Here is an 18,123-nt window from a genome sequence, read left to right as displayed (position 1 = left end):
ATAACCAAATAAATTTTTTCGAATTTGATTAAATTGATATGTATTAAGTCAAACGCATTTAATCAAATTTGTTTCCTTAGGTATTTGATAAAAAAGAATATTTCTGTATTAGATATTAGAAAATGCAAGTAATAAAAATAAGAAAATTATAGCAAAATACTCGTACGAAGCAAAATTGTTGACAACTTTAGTATTCATTATATAATTAAAAAAAATTATTTTATGATGTACCTAATGACACTTTTTGACATTTTAAATATTTAGTTTTTTTTAAAAATTTTCTTTTTTAGCGAAAGTCTGATGGTGCTTAAAGTATAGTTTAAATTTGTGTGGTTAATTTTATATTTATGATTCAGGATAGTTAGCATTAAATTAGGGGCACCTTGTAAAAAAAAACATGTCTGATATTTAAGTTAAAGCACCCAAAAAATTTAGCAATGTTATGCAATTTTTTTTTTTAAATAAAAGACCACATTGATTATTGCTATTAATTGTAAAATTGCAAACAATTGAATTTATAAAAATAATTAAGTTAAAGTTCATGTCAAAAAGCTTTTTCCATGAGCTTAAGATGTAGTTTTAGAATTGTATCTTAGAATAGGTAACAGGCATTAATGGGTTAAATAAATCATTTTAAAATTGTTTTTTAACTTATGGAATTTTTTAACGTATTTGTTAGAGAAATCTTGTAAATATTGTAAGCTAATTTACATTATAAATAATTCTTATATAACTTTAATCACTAAATAATTAAATTTTTTGTTAATTGATAGTTTGTTATAATCTTTTAGAATGTGTTGTGATAAAAATATTTGAACAAAATTTGAGTACAAAAATGAAGAATTTTTTATATGTCTTACCTTGCACTCTTCTCATGCAATTTGAATATCTATCTTATGCAGTTTCAGTACTTTGTGATCTTTATCTTGTCAACTTACAAAATTTATTATTCAAAATATCATGGCTCGTCATGGATTTCTGAAACTTTTATCATGTACATTTAAATTTATTGGTAAATATAATGTTAATGACCATAAAAGGTCCAATGATGAGTATGACTAAAAAAAATTTTTTTTAAGTGACACAAGGGTAAAATTAACTGTAAGCAATTGTCACAGGACATCCGAATATAAAAAGTGGCTTCTAAAAAATTGTCAGCCAGTCACCAACTGATCGCAACTTTGTCTGATCGTAAATATGCACTTCATGCACATTTTATTATCGTTTAACAAATATGGAATTATTATGATTATTTTATAATATTCCGAAACTTTTATTTCACGCTTGTTTTTAAAATTGATCTTCATTTTATGAATGAATCCTGAAATGTTTACCATATTTTGAGAAATGCTTTAAAAAAATTACATTATTAATACCTACTTTACATTATTAATATCAATAGTTTTTTAATAATTAAAAATGAGTAACTGCAACAACTGCCCACTGGACATATACAATATTAAGCAAAATATAGACATTGGCGCATAATGATAATATGAAGATTCGGCCTTTTAAAAATAAGAACTATATTTGTTCTGATTTTTGTAAAATTTTAAAGTTACTCTGTCAGTGCCTAGAAATTGCTTCTTTGTGTGGGGAAGTCTTCTCATGTTGGTGATTATTTTTTTTTTTCAAAAAAAAAGAAAAAAAAAAGATTATTACTATTAAATTTTAATCCCTTTTTTTAAGCAGGGTAGTATATAAGATTGCAAACGGAAATTTAGCTTAAGGTACTAAAAGTGCAACTTTTTATTATTTTCCTTTCTAAAAGACCTTTAAACAACACCTGTTATCTCTGACCAATATAACTCATTTTTTTTTGTAGATCATTATTATTATGTGATCTTTAATATTTTATACTTAATAATGAAAAAAATTGTCCCAGAAATTCTATAAAACACGTTATTATGCATTACCTATTTTGTGGTAATGGCTTACATATTTGGTCATCCAATAAAATGTTTCCATAACAGCTTAATCATTACTTTTTATAGTACATTAATAGTTGATTCTGTTATTGCTGTTAATGCTAAAAAGGAATATGCTAAAAATATTCTTACAAGTACTTATATAACATTTATTTATATGAACAATTTTAATAATGCTGCTGTAAAATAATTGTATGCGATTGCTTAAATTGAAAATCACATTGCACTTTTTAAACTATGACTTATATAATGAAATACTCAATTTCATGCACTCAAATGCTACTGTAATGATCCATACTTTCAAAAAACAAATTTCATTACATTGTTTTCATAACTTTTGTTTTTTAAAATTCTATTTTAATTATTCTTTCTACTAATTCTAATATCTACCCATTATTTTTTAAAAAAATATTTTAACTTGCTCTAAACTTAAGTAGTTGGCAAAGCTCTAAATTTTTATAAAATATAATAAGTTCCTTTATTCATATGCAATAATGATTTTTCAGAAAACAAATTTTGCAGTGTTTTGTCTTGCCTGCAGTAATCATATATTTTTATATTGAATGCTTTTATTGTATGCTTAACCCTTTGCTTATTGCACTTGCATGGTGCAAGTTGTTATTTAGGTCCACTTGTTGTACTAGCCGTAAGTGAAAGGTTAATAAATGCTAGTGGATTGAAGCAATGATTTTTATCGCATCTGCTACTTATATTGTAGCTTTGTTTATTTTGAAAATAACCATAATTTCTTGCAATGGACTGCATGTTAAAAAACAAATTATTTTTTGGACATCAGAAATCACAAATTTCCTATTGCCTTTGTCAGCTAAAAAAGTGCAAGGTACCATTTACATTGGATGCAAAACTTCATGCACTCGAATTCAGAGATTCTGATTCTTCCCAATTCGAGTACTGCTGGGATTTTTATGCATATAGTGCGAATGACCCAGTGATCCCTTAATGGCCCTTAAAAATGATTGTGTACCCTTTTCATGCTGATTCCCATTAACTCATATATGACATAAGTTCTACCACAGGATGGCTACAAAATATTGTTACAGATATTAAATAAAAAATGATAAATACATAAGTAGGATGAACACTATAAATAAAAATTTACCTTAAAAACTTTTATTCCATTTGACTATATCTTTATCGATTACTAAAGATAATCTCTTATGCCATTGTCCGATGGCAGCATGAATCATTTTAAAAGGTAATTCGTCCCATTCATGCAAATGATTATTCTGTCAAAATTTTGCTACATCACTAATTTACATCTTTGTAATTTTTTTAATTTTTGTGTAGCTCTCAAGCATTGAACTTTTATTTTCGATGAGGGCGAATACTCAAGTCTTAATTTTTTATAGCTTGCTTAGTTCTCGGACTCTCTTTTTCTTCTACAGTCATATTATTAGCAGAACGTTGTGGATTTCTTCGTATCTTTTCACAAATTCTATTAATGCGCTCATTTGTATGAACTGTACATGGATGACCAGACCTGAGTCTATCCCTACAGCTATTACAATCCACTAAATGATTTATGGTTTTGTATACAAATGTTCTATTGAACCTAAGATATTTTAATTGCTTAAAGATTCTACCTGCAAGAAATCCGTGATCAAAAAGCTGTTTAACTATCAACCTTTACGATTTCATCTTTAAACTGATTTTAAATATTTTGCTTTAAGCAAAAATCGTCTGCACTTGTAGAAAGTGCCACTCACAGGAATAGTGAGAGAACAATTGTTTTACAAAACGATTAAAATTAATTCCTAATTTTTGGAGTATTACAGTATTTAGTAGCTACCCTGTAGTGGGAGTGGCTTTATAATTAATTATTTCTCCTGTACTAAATGAACCACCCTGTAATCTACAGATTATACAATAATGCAGGGTGCTCACTGAAAAAATTTTCTAGCCCACCAGGGGTTGCACTTCTCAACACCACTGCGGATAATACACAGGGAATTAGGGTACTTATCTCTTTTTGTATTTCATAGGTGGGGTAGTTGAACACAGTCTTTTTAGTTAAGCTGGAAACTTTGTAAAATAGGCATTTTCTGGAAATTAATAAGCAGGAATTAAAATTTTAATTTGTTTTATGAAAACAATTTTAACCCATGTTTGTTAAATCAGGGTAGTTTGATTTTTTGAAGTTATGAAAAATGCTAAAATTTAAAATCTTGATTTTTTAATAATATATAAAAATAAATAAATGAATATTTCCAACAAAAATTTTAATTATAACCTTATTGTTTTTTTTCTTTTAATATTAAAATAATTTTTTCATTTACATATTATATAAATGTCGATTTGGAGAATAGATTTGAAGATTTTATTCTCTTTCCACATAAATAGCTTTCAGGAAAGCTTATTGTTGAGTCCAAACCTAATTAATTTTTTTTTTATGAAAAAGGGGAGATTTTTATAACCTGTAGATAGTCTTAGCTACCTAATTACTTTGATGGTTATATCAATTTTCAATATATAAGAATATATAGTACTTAATGATGCCACATCATTTCTGCATTATTTTATAAAAATATTTTGTGTGGGTTTTGATATGGAGGTTTGCTACTTCCTTGTAAAATTAGAAGTTGGCATTCTAGCTGCTAGTTGAGCTTGTTTTTTTTTCTTGATTTATTCATTTATGATTCATTTTTTGAAGAAGTGAGAAAATAAGTGCAAAAATTTGTGTTAATCTGGATAGTCATGATGAAGATACTTTTGAAGTGATTCTTTGAAGAGGTTATATGAACACAAATGTTGGCTAATGAATTAATAAAAATTTTGAATAAAGAGTCGTTTAAAGAAAAAACAATTGATAAAGAGATGGTTAAAATGAATTTTCGGAAATGGAGAAATGAATTTTCTTTCTGATTTAGTGTTTGTATTCATGTTTTTTGTCGAATTCATGTGGAAATCATTTTTTTTTTTTTTTGGCAAAAAAAAAAAAAAAAAGAATTGTGAAAAAAATGCTATTTTAATTTTAAGTAATTAAAAATTTCAGTTCACAGGAGTAAGGTATTTATATCTTCTGACAAGGGTAAGGGGGTATACAATTTTCCAAAAGTTTCTTTTCTTAATAATTGAACTGTCTTTTATTTCAAATTTTATGCTAAAGAATAAGTTATGGTAAAAATACTTTTTGCGTTAGTTAGAATTAAACGTTTTCTAAATAGTCATTTCTTTATTGTATAGAAATTATTTCTAAGACAGATTTTGCTATTCAGAAAGCTGGAATTTTAGCTGCCTTAAAATTTCTAAACAATCATCCTTTAATGATTCTTATCATTAAAAATGATGAATTAGAACTTTTTTCAACCTAGAACGACAGATTTTCTGCAAAATAATCGAATTATCTAAAAAAGATTCTTGTATTTAGTCAATAATTTTTGTGACAAATATTGTAATTTGAGCTACTGAAATTTTTATAGAAACTATTCCACGGCAATACTTCCTTATTTAAAATTTACCATATATTTTAAATTAACCCTTTGCTATTTGTACCTGTTTAACACGTTGACTGCTTTGCAAGTTTACAGGGAAATCTCTTTCAGGCCACGAGTAACGCTGTACGAAGCATATTCTGCTAGGTAATCCCATCGATATTTTAATAATGCGAATTGTTGGTGGTTACAAGAATAATCTCTCATTACATTTCTTCCCATGATATCCTGTCTATTTATTTGTGCCCGTTACTTCGCGTCTGTTTCTCATCTCGTCTATTTACACAATCAGTTTGAATCTTTGCCGCGTAAAGAGGGATATAACTTTACACTAATTCGTTGAAAAGTCGAAAAGAAAAATGAAAAACTTATTTCTTTGTGAATTAAGTAGCAGTAAACAAGAAAGCTTTCACAAGACTTACAATAATTTTCCTAATAATCTATTTTCATATTACTTTTATAACAATTCAACAGTTTTATTACTTCCTAGAAAATGTATTTTCAAATAGATACGAGCTTGTCGCTACTAGGCCGGGATAGCCTGGTTGGTGGGGTGCCGGGCCCATGTCCAAGAATTCGTGGGTTCGGTCCCCGCCGGTCGAAGACTCCCAGTGTAGTAAATGGTGACTGATGCACGTTAAATCTGTCGATTCTCAAAGTCCTCCATGTTCCCATAACATATCAATACCTCTGGGGATACTGATCCAGAAGTTTCCTTGTCTTCTGGATTGGCTCAAAATTACAAGGCTACGGCGTTGAGCATTAGTAGTCGTAAACCCAAAAGTTGGGTCGGCTGCTCCACGGCGGTCATTAAAAAAAAAAGAAATAAAATGGATACGAGTATCCTTCGCACATAGTGAAGTAAGCGTTACCCCTATACGGATGATGCGGCCCGATCAGAAACTTTGCTGTCACCCATATGTAGGAGACACGGCAGTCAATGTGTTAAGCAAAATTTTCTCTGCCAAGCATACTAGAATGTGTTAGAAAGCCAGTTTCTGGAGCAGGACGCCATTCGCATTGTGCCTCCACTAAGTTCTAGACTAATTGTTAAAGGGTTAAAACATAATTAAAATTATTTGAATGTAATACTGGTACATTACTAATTCTTAAGTTTTGAAATAATACTGTTTGGTACGGAAATGTATCATTTCCTTGAATTAAGTAGTTAAAAATATTAAATCTTAACAAAATGTCTAAGAAAGCTAAAATTTTCATTAAATATTCATGAAATAGCCAACAATAAAATTTTCAAGGGATTCAAATGATGACTGTATAAGTTTTGAAATGGTACAGAATTGTGCCATCTGATGTTCATATATTTAAAGGTTTTGTATTCATTGAAATAAATGAGGTGTTGTGCATTATGTGACAAAAGTGTATTATACAAATGACTGCATAAACTGTTTTATGATGTGTAAGTGGGTGCTTTGTTAAATATTTTCTTTTGATGATTAAACTTAATCTTTTATTTAATCTTTAAATTTGATATCCGTCTCTATATACATATCAAATAAGAGATTGAAATTTTAAGTATTTTTAAGAAATTAAATAGAATATTTTATTTTTAATAATCTGTTTTGAATGTATTTCACTACTATTATTTAATTTTATGATTACTGTAGTGAAATAGTTTTGACATTTCTGTTTATTTATATGTTTACTTTTTTTATTGCTTAAAATTGTGGAAATAGCCAAATTTGACTTAAATGTTATGCATGAAATAATAGTCTTCTAAATTTTTTTTACTTTATCATTTATCTAATTTTTGCGGTACTATAGCTGTCAACCATTTAATATAATCCCAAATAATGATAAATTTTGTTATTAATTTTTACTATGAAGTGAAGCTGCTTTATGATTATACTGAAAAATTGATTTTGCTTTTCATTAAAATTCATTGAATTTCAATGAATTTTACTCTTTTAATTCCTTTAAATAATGTAAAAATTATTTAATTAAATCGTTATTAAATTTGGATGTTATACTCATTATAATAAATTATGATGTTTGTTAATATATAACATCACAATTCTTTGTACATGATAAAAATGTAATGGAAGTTGTAATTTGTCTGTTCTTTGTATTTTAAATTTACTTCACAATTGACAGCTATGTTAAAGCTTTGTTTCATCAATAGATGAATGTTTGGAATTATTTTTTGAATTCTTTTGCTGATTTTTATTTTGTTAATAAAATATGAGAAAACATATGAAACTGTTTGTCTCTGTAAAATTATTTCTATTTACATAAACTACATACATACCGCACAAAAATATTTTTGTAAAAAAAAAAAAAAGACAAATTTATTTTTTAGTATTAGGTATTATCTCTCAATTTTCATTTGACAAAATAAAATATATTTAAAAATTTATAACTCTCAAAAGTAAGTAAATTTTATGGAAATCCATTGTAAAATGGCTATTGGGAGGTGGAGAAAATGTATTACTTTTAACAGCTTTCTTCAATTTCTTTGTAAAGTGAAATTTTTTTTTTATTGGAAGAGCATTTATGATGTGCGAATACAATGTATTTCTATAGTAGAAATTTCTGAAAACTATGTAATATTTTGCCTATTTTAGAAATTTTCCTTGTAAAAATACAAAAATAATTTTATTATAGTCTTATTATAGCTTTTATAAGGAAAATATTTTAGAGATAAAACAGTATAAAATTAGTAAATTTTGTAGAAAATGTGAATGCTAATAAATGTCTTCACAAATGGTTGCATAAAGGGGATTTGACTGAAAATTTATGTTTAAGCAAATTGGGAAAATATTTACTTCCCCCCATTTTTTGAAATTTGCTCCATGGCTGCCGAACCATTGATGATGATGAGTATTATCACAAATGTAATTAAAGATTCATCAATAAACTTTATGATTAATTAATTTTGGAATTTTATAAGGAAATTTTATTTTATGGGCCCTGTTATACATTACTAGTCCTCATTTCTGTCTGATTCCAATTTAAATAAACTTAATGACCAATTTAAAATATAAATAAACAGATATGTCAAATAAATACCTTTGGTAAATCACCCGATTTTTTTCTTTGGAATTTTTTTTCAAAACTTTTTAATTTATTCACCATGTCATTTATTTGATTAGATTTATGTTATAAAATAAAAATAGTAATAGTTACAAACAAAATTAAACTTAATATAAAACAGAGACATAGAAAAGTTAAATATTCATTTACTTTGACGTGTTATTTTTGCTCTCGAGGACCCATTTTTCTTTCTTTGAACCCTGCTGACAATCGATTTGTGAATGGGTACAGGTAAAATATATTTATTTAGAATATTTCACACTTGTTAAACATTAATATTAAAACATAAATTTTAATTGGTTGAAGAACTCTGAAGGATATAGATTTAAAAAATCTTACTACAATCACAGTTCCTTTTATCTCCCAAAAGAAACCTACTATTTGTTGCTCGATTTTTAAATCAATTTTTGTAATGCACAGAACGATATAAATTTGTTCTAGATGATTTTTGAGCTAAAAAGTATTTTTACAAATTGTGATTTTGAGGAGCAGGAGGGAGTTTTACCTGCAAGCTTTTTCAATTATTGGCTAAAGTTGTCTTTATTGATCCAGTGAAATTTCTTTTACTTTTCGCATATCTGTCGCGTTCTTTCAGTTTTCCTTTTTTGAAGAAATGGCAGTTTGACGATGTCATTACTTCAGTCCATGTAAAATTTTTATTTATTATTTTTTTTAAATTTCACTAGTGCCTTTTGGAAATAGGCTGCGAGAGAAAACTTTTAGTTAATGGTGTCGGAATATAGTTAAAGAATTTTTCCATTCCGTTTCATAAATTGGATTCGTTGTTTTTTTAGAACCATTTTTAAACGAGCTTCACATTTTAATGTTAGAACACAAAAAATTTATTGTTTTAGGAGATTTTTCTCTCCGATAAGTAGAGTTTTGAGTGATGAGACGTTTCTTCAAAAATTTGAATGCTTGAATAGGGGATTCTGCTCAATTTGTTTTTCATTTCTTATAACTTTTCAGTTATGAGAAAGAAAAATCGGGTTAAAATATAAACTAATGTTATTTTAATTTGTGAATCTGAAAGTGATTTTCTTAAAATTTATAATTAGTAGATAATACCTTCAAACAAATATTTAGTTGCATTTAATGCAAATACTTGATATTGCCTAATTCGGTGTAGGGATTACTCATCTGAAATTAGTTTTTCTCCTTTTAAACCGCCTTTTCCTCCCTTTTTAAAATGACATTCTTAGTCTAATTTTTCTGGAAATGTATAAGTTTAAAAACGCTATTTATAGTACGTTTTTAGTACTTTATAGTGCGTACGGGAGGCTGTGTAAATGTTACAAACTTTTAGGGGAGTTAGGGCACATGAGGATTAAAATTTCATCGTAACGCATGCCCGGAAATGCACGCTTTTAGGGGCGCTTCTCTGTTATGAACTATTCAGAAGTACACGATGAAATATAATAATTATCATTCATAATCACATAATAATTAATTCATAATAGGGAAGCGCAGTCAGTGACGTAAGATGACATTTCCGGGCATGGGTTTCTATGCAGTTTTAAACCTGATGTGCCCTAACTTCACGGGAAGTTTACCTCAACATTTTGCTCGAATTCCTGTTTTAAAGTTTTTAAATTTGCACGTTTCGAAAAAAAAAAAAAAAAAAAAAAAAAAAACCGAAAATATCATTAAAAAACCATAGTTAGAAGAGAGAAACCGATTTCAGATTTGAAAAAAAAATTTTTTTTTTTACCTAATGTAATTTATCATTACGCATTTTTTAAATAAAGTTTTTAACAATAGTTTCTAAAACAATTTTTATTTCTAAATATATTTTTGATCCTAAATTTGCTAAATAATAATAGTGTCATTACATAATTTATATTTATTCTAAGTTTTTACTTTTATTTTTTTCGCAAGAATAGATTGTAAGGATTGTATATTGTAAGGAAGCACATGCTTGATAAATGTTCACATTCATTTTAATTGTTCATATACATACGTTCCCGCGATGAAGTTTTCAGTTGCATTTTGACGGTGGGACTCGTCTACTTAAGGGCTGAATCAGCTAACTAAATCAGCATGAACATCTCAGGAGAGCATCCCTGAGATGTTTCCTGTAATCCACCTTGATAAGGGCCTCAAATCCTCAGTGAATATTTTAACGTTTGAAACAGATTGATTTTCTGTATTTGTAATAAAACAGTTTTATGTCGTTAATTACAATATATTTACATGAACCGCGATGGCTCAGGGGATAGAGTGTTCGCCTTCCAATGCGGTAAACCGGGTTGGAATCCCAGTCGATACGAATTCTGCATCCTGCTTGCGCCGGCCACAGTGCTGACGTGAAATATCCTCAGTGGTAGACGGGTCAGAGTTCCCTTGCCGTTAGGCTAACCGTGGGAGGTTCTCGTGGTCTTCCTCTCCATGTAACGCAAATGCGGGTTAGCTCCATCAAAAAGTCTTCCAGGAAGGCAAATTTCTCCCAATACTCGATCCAGGAGTTTCCTTGTCTTCTAGATTAGGTTCAAAATTACTAGGCTACGGAGTTGAACATTAGTAGTCGTAAACCCGTAAGATTGGGTCGGTTGTTCAACGACGGTTGTAAAATATAAAATAAAATATATTTACATGTGTATAGTTGTTATTGCTTTATGTGTAATGTAATTACTTTAAATGTATTACGAGGTAGAATTTAATCAAAATCACTGTTTATATAAATAATCGCAATGTCAGGAAACAATATACTCACATGCTAGAAAAGGCCTTCCAAAATACTTTGCGTTCATGGCTTTGCAATCGGCAAAACATTCCTTATATTCATTATCTACTTTAAAATTTTAGTGTTCATTGAGGCTTCTTCGTATAAATCTTTGACTCAAAAAAACCTGGAAAAAATGTGTTAAATTGTAAGAGACCATTTTTTCCCCAATCAAATAAATGGACGTTAACATTAAAAAAAGTAAAAAGAATGATAGTGACTTTTTGACACATTTGCCTGAAAAGGACACCATTTACCAGATGTGTTATTACTTGCATTGTTATAATTTTCTTTATTCTATAATTATATAAAAATTCTGTATCATTAATTAAAACACAACATATATTTTATTCGATGTTTAAAATTTCGCCTTTTTTCGCCACATCTATTTGTTTCGCATTAAAATGGAAATAAACTAGATAAGTGAAATAAAAAATAAATAATAAAAAGAATGAAAAATGAAAAATAAAACAAAAAATAAAATAAAAATAATAAATAAGAAATAAAATAGTAAGATAAAAATAAATATAAAATAAACAAATAATACAGCTCTCAAAAAGGTTTTTACTTTTTTTTCCTGTTTAGTCGCAAATCTTCTCTAATACTAAATATTCCTTATGATTATATTTTAAAATGAAAAGTAATAATGATTAAAAAAAAGATTGAAATAAAAATGATTTGGAAAATATGAAAACATACATTTTGAAAGTGTTCTAAGCCTGTTTTCCAAACAATTCAAGTTATTTCAGGTAAGCTAAATTTCGGTATAATTTTAGCTAGTGTTCTTTATGCTAATTATGAAAATGGTGCAAAATATTAATGATTACTTCATTGATCTATAGTTTTGTGCAAAATGAAAGGCGTTAGAGGCCTAATTTCTTAATATTAAAAAATTATATAGTTTGCTCTGCATTGTTTGGGCTGATAAAAATATGTAAGAAATAATGGAGAACTATTAATTTATTTTATTAATTTTCTTCAAAAAAGAAAAAAATCCTGGCAAATTGGCGGTTTCTTGTAAAAACAATTTTTTTAAAAAAAGAAATCCTACAAAGTTGGCTATTTTTCCAAAAAGTTGCAATTATTTTTTAAAAATTCCAGCCCAATTGGCGATTTTTTAAAAAATGTCTTAATTTTCTTTTTTTAAATATTCAAGCTATAATTTTTTTTCATCCTTTCATAATTTAGAATATTTCTTTTAATTATCTGGTATAAATTAGTGATCAAATTCTATGAAAAGTGATTTTATGCTCATACGAAACAAATTTGTAAATTTTTCAGTTAAAAATAAGTGCAATGATTGCCCATATTTTCTGTTTACGTGCAGAAAAAGCAATCTTTTATGGGTTTGTAACAAACGCTATCCACGAATTTCTTATTCCATTTATACTTAAATATTCAATTTTTATTTTCCAGGGTATACATTTCAGAATGAAATTAAATTATGCGCAATGTTATTCCTCGACCTTCTGAAAATAATAGCTTTGATTTTATGTTTACTCCATTTGTTTATATGTTTCACTTTATGTGTTTTGCAGCTGTTTGCGAGAAATGCAAAACAGTTCCCATGGTGATATACAACTTGCGTGCTGTTACCCCCATGTAAACTCTCAAGAGACAATGTATGGGAGGGTTAGAATTTTCCCCCCTTTCTTTATTCAGAGAGGTTTTAAATCTGGGAAATTCAATTTCAAGAAAAGAGGGAGCTTAATCTTTTGAGAAAAGACAGGTAAATAATTTCATTTTTGGTATTCTTAGTTGTCCTGGGTTTATTTAATGTTGTAAGTGCAAAGCAATAATAGGGGATTGTATTTGTATCTAAAGGAATTGAAACAGCGTGTGATTAATGCGCTGATCTCAACAACACATCGGGGCTATGTTGGATATGCGTAGAAGATAATATGCGTGTATTTACCTTTGCATTCAATTAAATATATTTATTTTTCAACAATGCTTCTTTTTATTTTTAATTTCCTTATAAAGTTTATTATTATTATTATTTTTTTTTGAAAAATAAAAAATCTTGTAAACAATTGAGATTTTAAGATTTTGCAATAATACTTCGAATAATTGCATTTTCTACTAACTATTTATTTAAATTAATTCTGATGCAATACCATCAGTTGCATAAACGCAATGATAGTGTTGTTTGGTTTTATAATAATTAAATTATTTCAAATGTAATATAAAAAGACTAAGACAAAAAGATAAGCCTCTTTAAAATTTTTTTTGGTTATTCATACATGCCGGTGGGCAAATTTTGATATTAGAAATGAAATGGGGTATATTTTCAAGGTTTCATAAAATATTTTTTTTCGAAATTCAGGAATTAATAAATAATTTTCAATGTAGATATGAACCAGATATTTTTAGTAGTCATGTGTTAAAATGTTAGGCTTTTAGGGCTAGGCCTAAAATTTCATTTTTCGGACACAAAAATATAAATTTTAATTTTCATCAAGTATAAATATTCAAGAAATTTTGGTTTTTTACATCAATAACATCAATTTTATCTTGTAATCTAAAGCAATTGTTAAAGTCAGTTTTAAATGTGATAACATTTAGGCCATCCGGAATTTAAAGAGAAATATTATTTTTTTATAAATAAGTATGCACTTTTTAACCCAATCTTTAGGTTAGGTTTGTAGATCCTACGAAGGATAGGGTATACTTTGTGCTATGTAGACAATTAAAGCAAAAAGCATCGTGAATGAAGCACAACAGAAAGTACACAAATGGACATACTATAGTTTCACTTTTATAAACAAGAACCTTCTTTAGTGTCTACACACCTAATGTCATTGTCTAAACTTTATCATTATTTGGTGTTTAGACGTTGAGGAATGTTCTTGTTTATAGAACTGAAACTATAGTGTGTCCATTTATGTACATTTGTGCTTTATTCATGTTGTTTTTTGCTTTAAATAGGTTTGCAGATATTGTAGGTTCTAGAACACCTAAATGTTTCATTTCATTTAGAATTTTTCTTCAATGTTGCTTTATGTTTTAAGCTTTATGCTTATGAACTTGAAATCTAAAATTTGTTTTAGATTAATGCTTTTAAAAGTGCGCGTTTTTTAAGACAGCAAAATTAAACTTTCTCTTTATTTTAATAAAATTATTTCATCATTAATTTAAAAACACTGAGAAACAATTTTTTTCGGAAAGACAAATATTCTTCCAATTCGTCTGACATGTTCTTTTGATGAAATTGGAAACGCGGTGACAACTTTTTATCGACTTTAAATTTAAAAAGAAGTTTCTTAAAATTTTGAAAAATTTCTGAAAATTTTCCAAAAAAATTTCGCATATTGGATATTATATTTTTTGTTTTCTTAGGAAATAATGAAGCTCGAAAAAGTTGCAATATTATTTGGAATATTTGCTGTAGTTCACCTGTCTGCAGCTGCTGAAAGAGAAAAAGGTAAATATGTTCTCATTTAAAATAGGACAATTATTTCGATATTAAAGTTAAAACATCATTAAACTTAGTATTAGTTATGACAAAATTAAATAATCCTTTAAAATATTAAACTGAATTATCAACATCACTGCACTTTGTACAAAAAAATATGAAAAATTAAAAACTGTCATCTATGTACATTAAGGGGAACATATAAATCTTTCAAGTATTTATTGTTTGACACAGCGGCTTTAATACCACTCCATAATTAAATAAAAAATTTAATTACCATAAAATATATGTTACCAGCAAAGTATGAAACGCCGGCGTTTTTTAAAATGCCGTACGTTTTAAGGCAAAGTATGAAATAGGAGAATTATTACGTACTTTCCTTAACACTAGAAAGACTGAAACTCAGTATATACCTATATAGTCCAAAAGCAGTCAAAATGACTGGATTGTAAAAGAATAAATAATGTGTAAAGAAATTTAAATTTTATTTTTAATATTTTTTATATGGTTTAGTGTTATATAACAAGTTATTAGTAAATATTAACATTTAAAAAATTATATGTTGTACAAGAAGTCACAAAATTCTAAGAAATTGTGTCATATTATGCATCAATTGTTTTTCGAATTGAAATTAAAAGCAGTCAAAATGACTTCCTTGGACAATCTAGTGTTAAGCATAGTATAAATTAACCAAGAATTCCATGGAATGACAAATGCTATTTAAGCAAAGTATGAAAAAAGGTTCTGATTATGGCTATTATATAAATGTTATTCTTAAAAAATGTGAGTGCCATGATAAAAAAATGAATCAAAATGCATAAGGAAAAACAAAAGATGTACAAAACAAAATTTATGACTTTCTTATAAAGGAAAACAAAGTTTTCATATATTTATATAATAAAAAAAAGAAATTAAAACTAACCTACTGGTTGAATTACAATTTGAATTACATTTCATTACATTCGAAACGAATCTGAGATTCATTTCATACTTAGCCGGTTTCGCATTTGGCATTCTGTAGAATGCCTAGGAATGTGGAAAATTTGAATCGTTTCAAACATTAGCGGCTAGTTTTAGGCGTCATATACAAGGCCTAGACATTATATAGTATGCTGGATTTCAAACTTTGGCGGCAATTTATACAATGAAACAGATGTAATGTAACATTTTGAATTTATATAAGTAGTTAGATTGATAAAGTTTGAAATTTTTAATTTTTTAGAACACTACAACATCTTTAGTATTATAGACACATATCGCACAATCGTTAGCACTCATATCCTAATATAAATAGCAAAATTAATAATTATATCTTTACAATTTGCGTCATGTGAAATCAATTCTGAAATGTGCATAACAAGAGATCAAAACTTTTTGAACAGATTTTTTTCTTGGTATTTATTTGAAAAGTTGCCACCGAATTTAACCTATTGTTACCGAACTTTTTTTTCAGGCAAACACTATTTAAATTGTATATGTCATGACAAAAAATAGAATTTTCTATTTAAAAATAACAATAGTGTCATCATACATCGATCATTGACGGAAGAATTTGAATTTTTTAATTTTATTCGATTGTTGGAGCTATGCGAAGATAGCCCCCGAAAATGAGGAAAATAAAAAATTCAAACTGCATTCGTTTGACCATTTTTTGACCACAAATGACCACCCTTTAAATTTTTTTGACCACCCTTATTTTGGACATAGTCCTGAAAATTAAATTCGGGGGCTAACTTCGCATTTTCACGCCAAATGAATAAAAATCAAATTTTTATATAGTATTCGTTTGACCACTTTTTGACCACAAATGACCACCCTTTAATTTTTTTTGACCACCCTTATTTTGGACACAATCCCAAAAATTTAATTCGGAGGCTAACTTCGCATTTTTTCGAAAAATATATAAAAATCCAATTTTTATATTGTATTCGTTTGACCACTTTTTGACCACAAATGACCACCCTTTAAATTTTTTAGACCACCCTTATTTTGGACATAGTCCTGAAAATTTAATTCGGAGGCTAACTTCGCATTTTTTCGAAAAATATATAAAAATCAAATTTTTATATTGTATTCGTTTGACCACTTTTTGACCACAAATGACCACCCTTTAATTTTTTTTGACCACCCTTATTTTGGACACAATCCCAAAAATTAAATTCGGAGGCTAACTTCGCATTTTTTCGAAAAATATATAAAAATCCAATTTCTGTATTGTATTCGTTTGACCACTTTTTGACCACAAATGACCACCCCTTAATTTTTTTTGACCACCCTTATTTTGGACATAATCCTGAAAATTAAATTCGGGGGCTAACTTCGCATTTTCACGCCAAATGAATAAAAATCCAATTTTTATATTGTATTCGTTTGACCACTTTTTGACCACAAATGACCACCCTTTAAATTTTTTTGACCACCCTTATTTTGGACATAATCCTGAAAATTAAATTCGGAGGCTAACTTCGCATTTTTTCGAGAAATATATAAAAATCCAATTTTTATATTGTATTCGTTTGACCACTTTTTGACCACAAATGACCACCCTTTAATTTTTTTTGACCACCCTTATTTTTGACATAATCTTAAAAATTAAATTCGGGGGCTAACTTCGCATTTTTTCAAAAAATTGATAAAAATCCAATTTTTATATTGTTTTTGTTTGACCACTTTTTGACCACAAATGACCACCCTTTAATTTTTTTTTGACCTCCCTTATTTTGGACACAATCCCAAAAATTAAATTCGGAGGCTAACTTCGCATTTTTTCAAAAAATAGATAAAAATCCAATTTTTATATTGTTTGTGTTTGACCACCTTTTGACCACAAATGACCACCCTTTAATTTTTTTTGACCACCCTTATTTTGGACATATTCCCAAAAATTAAATTCGGGGGCTAACTTCGCATTTTTTCGAAAAATATATAAAAATCCAATTTTTATATTGTACTCGTTTGACCACAAATGACCACCCTTTAATTTTTTTTGACCACCCTTATTTTGGACATATTCCTAAATATAAAACTGGCGTGAAGTTAGTCCTCAAAATTCAGGAAAATAACAAATTTCAATTGCACAACATTTTTGACTACAAATGACGACCTTGAAGTTTTTCCGACAATTCTTATTTCAGTCTTTCTTTTAGCGATATCAATATAATATATTTTAATTATAGCTGACATCTAAATGTAGTAATGATCAAAAACTTTTTCTTGCAATATAAAAATTTTAAAAATAAATTCCAAAATGACTATGTACTTCAAATGCAATGATTATAATCCATAAAAACTAGGAATGCTAAAAACTATATGTATTAGTTTTGTTCACATTAATCGTATCTTTATTTTCTGCAATGTTATTTTAAAATTGTTTTACAAGTAGAAAAATAAAAGTTTAATAAGATGTAGTAAATCTAAAACATTTCTAAAACAATTATTAAGTAGTTATACTGTTTAAAATCATTTTTCTCAATAATGATATATAAAATTCCAATAATTCCAATAATACGAATGCAGATGAAGAAAACTTAAAAATTTCACTAAAGCAAAATAATA

General features: G+C 27.6%; 1 protein-coding gene and 1 long non-coding RNA gene across 2 annotated transcripts in view; one reads left to right on the top strand and one right to left on the bottom strand.

Annotated features, from left to right (window-relative positions):
- Positions 1 to 11,158: 11,158 nt before the first annotated feature.
- Positions 11,159 to 18,123, bottom strand: part of LOC139425710 (uncharacterized) — a 126,122-nt gene continuing 119,157 nt past the window's right edge. The window contains exon 3 of the long non-coding RNA XR_011636863.2: positions 11,159 to 11,280. This is a non-coding gene — a long non-coding RNA (uncharacterized LOC139425710). The remainder of the gene's footprint in view (positions 11,281 to 18,123) is intronic.
- Positions 12,766 to 18,123, top strand: part of LOC107449122 (putative adhesion G protein-coupled receptor E4P) — a 55,948-nt gene continuing 50,590 nt past the window's right edge. Inside the window, exons 1-2 of the mRNA XM_043055188.3 lie at positions 12,766 to 12,882; positions 14,493 to 14,577. Coding sequence (XP_042911122.1) covers positions 14,499 to 14,577 — 79 coding nt within the window. The 5' untranslated portion in view covers positions 12,766 to 12,882; positions 14,493 to 14,498. The remainder of the gene's footprint in view (positions 12,883 to 14,492; positions 14,578 to 18,123) is intronic.

Source organism: Parasteatoda tepidariorum, chromosome 8 (assembly GCF_982258835.1).
Source record: "Parasteatoda tepidariorum strain Cologne lab strain chromosome 8, Ptep-v5.0, whole genome shotgun sequence".
Lineage (NCBI taxonomy): Eukaryota > Metazoa > Arthropoda > Arachnida > Araneae > Theridiidae > Parasteatoda > Parasteatoda tepidariorum.
The sequence above is the reverse complement of the archived record's forward strand: the minus strand, read 5'-3'. Positions and strand labels throughout refer to the sequence as shown.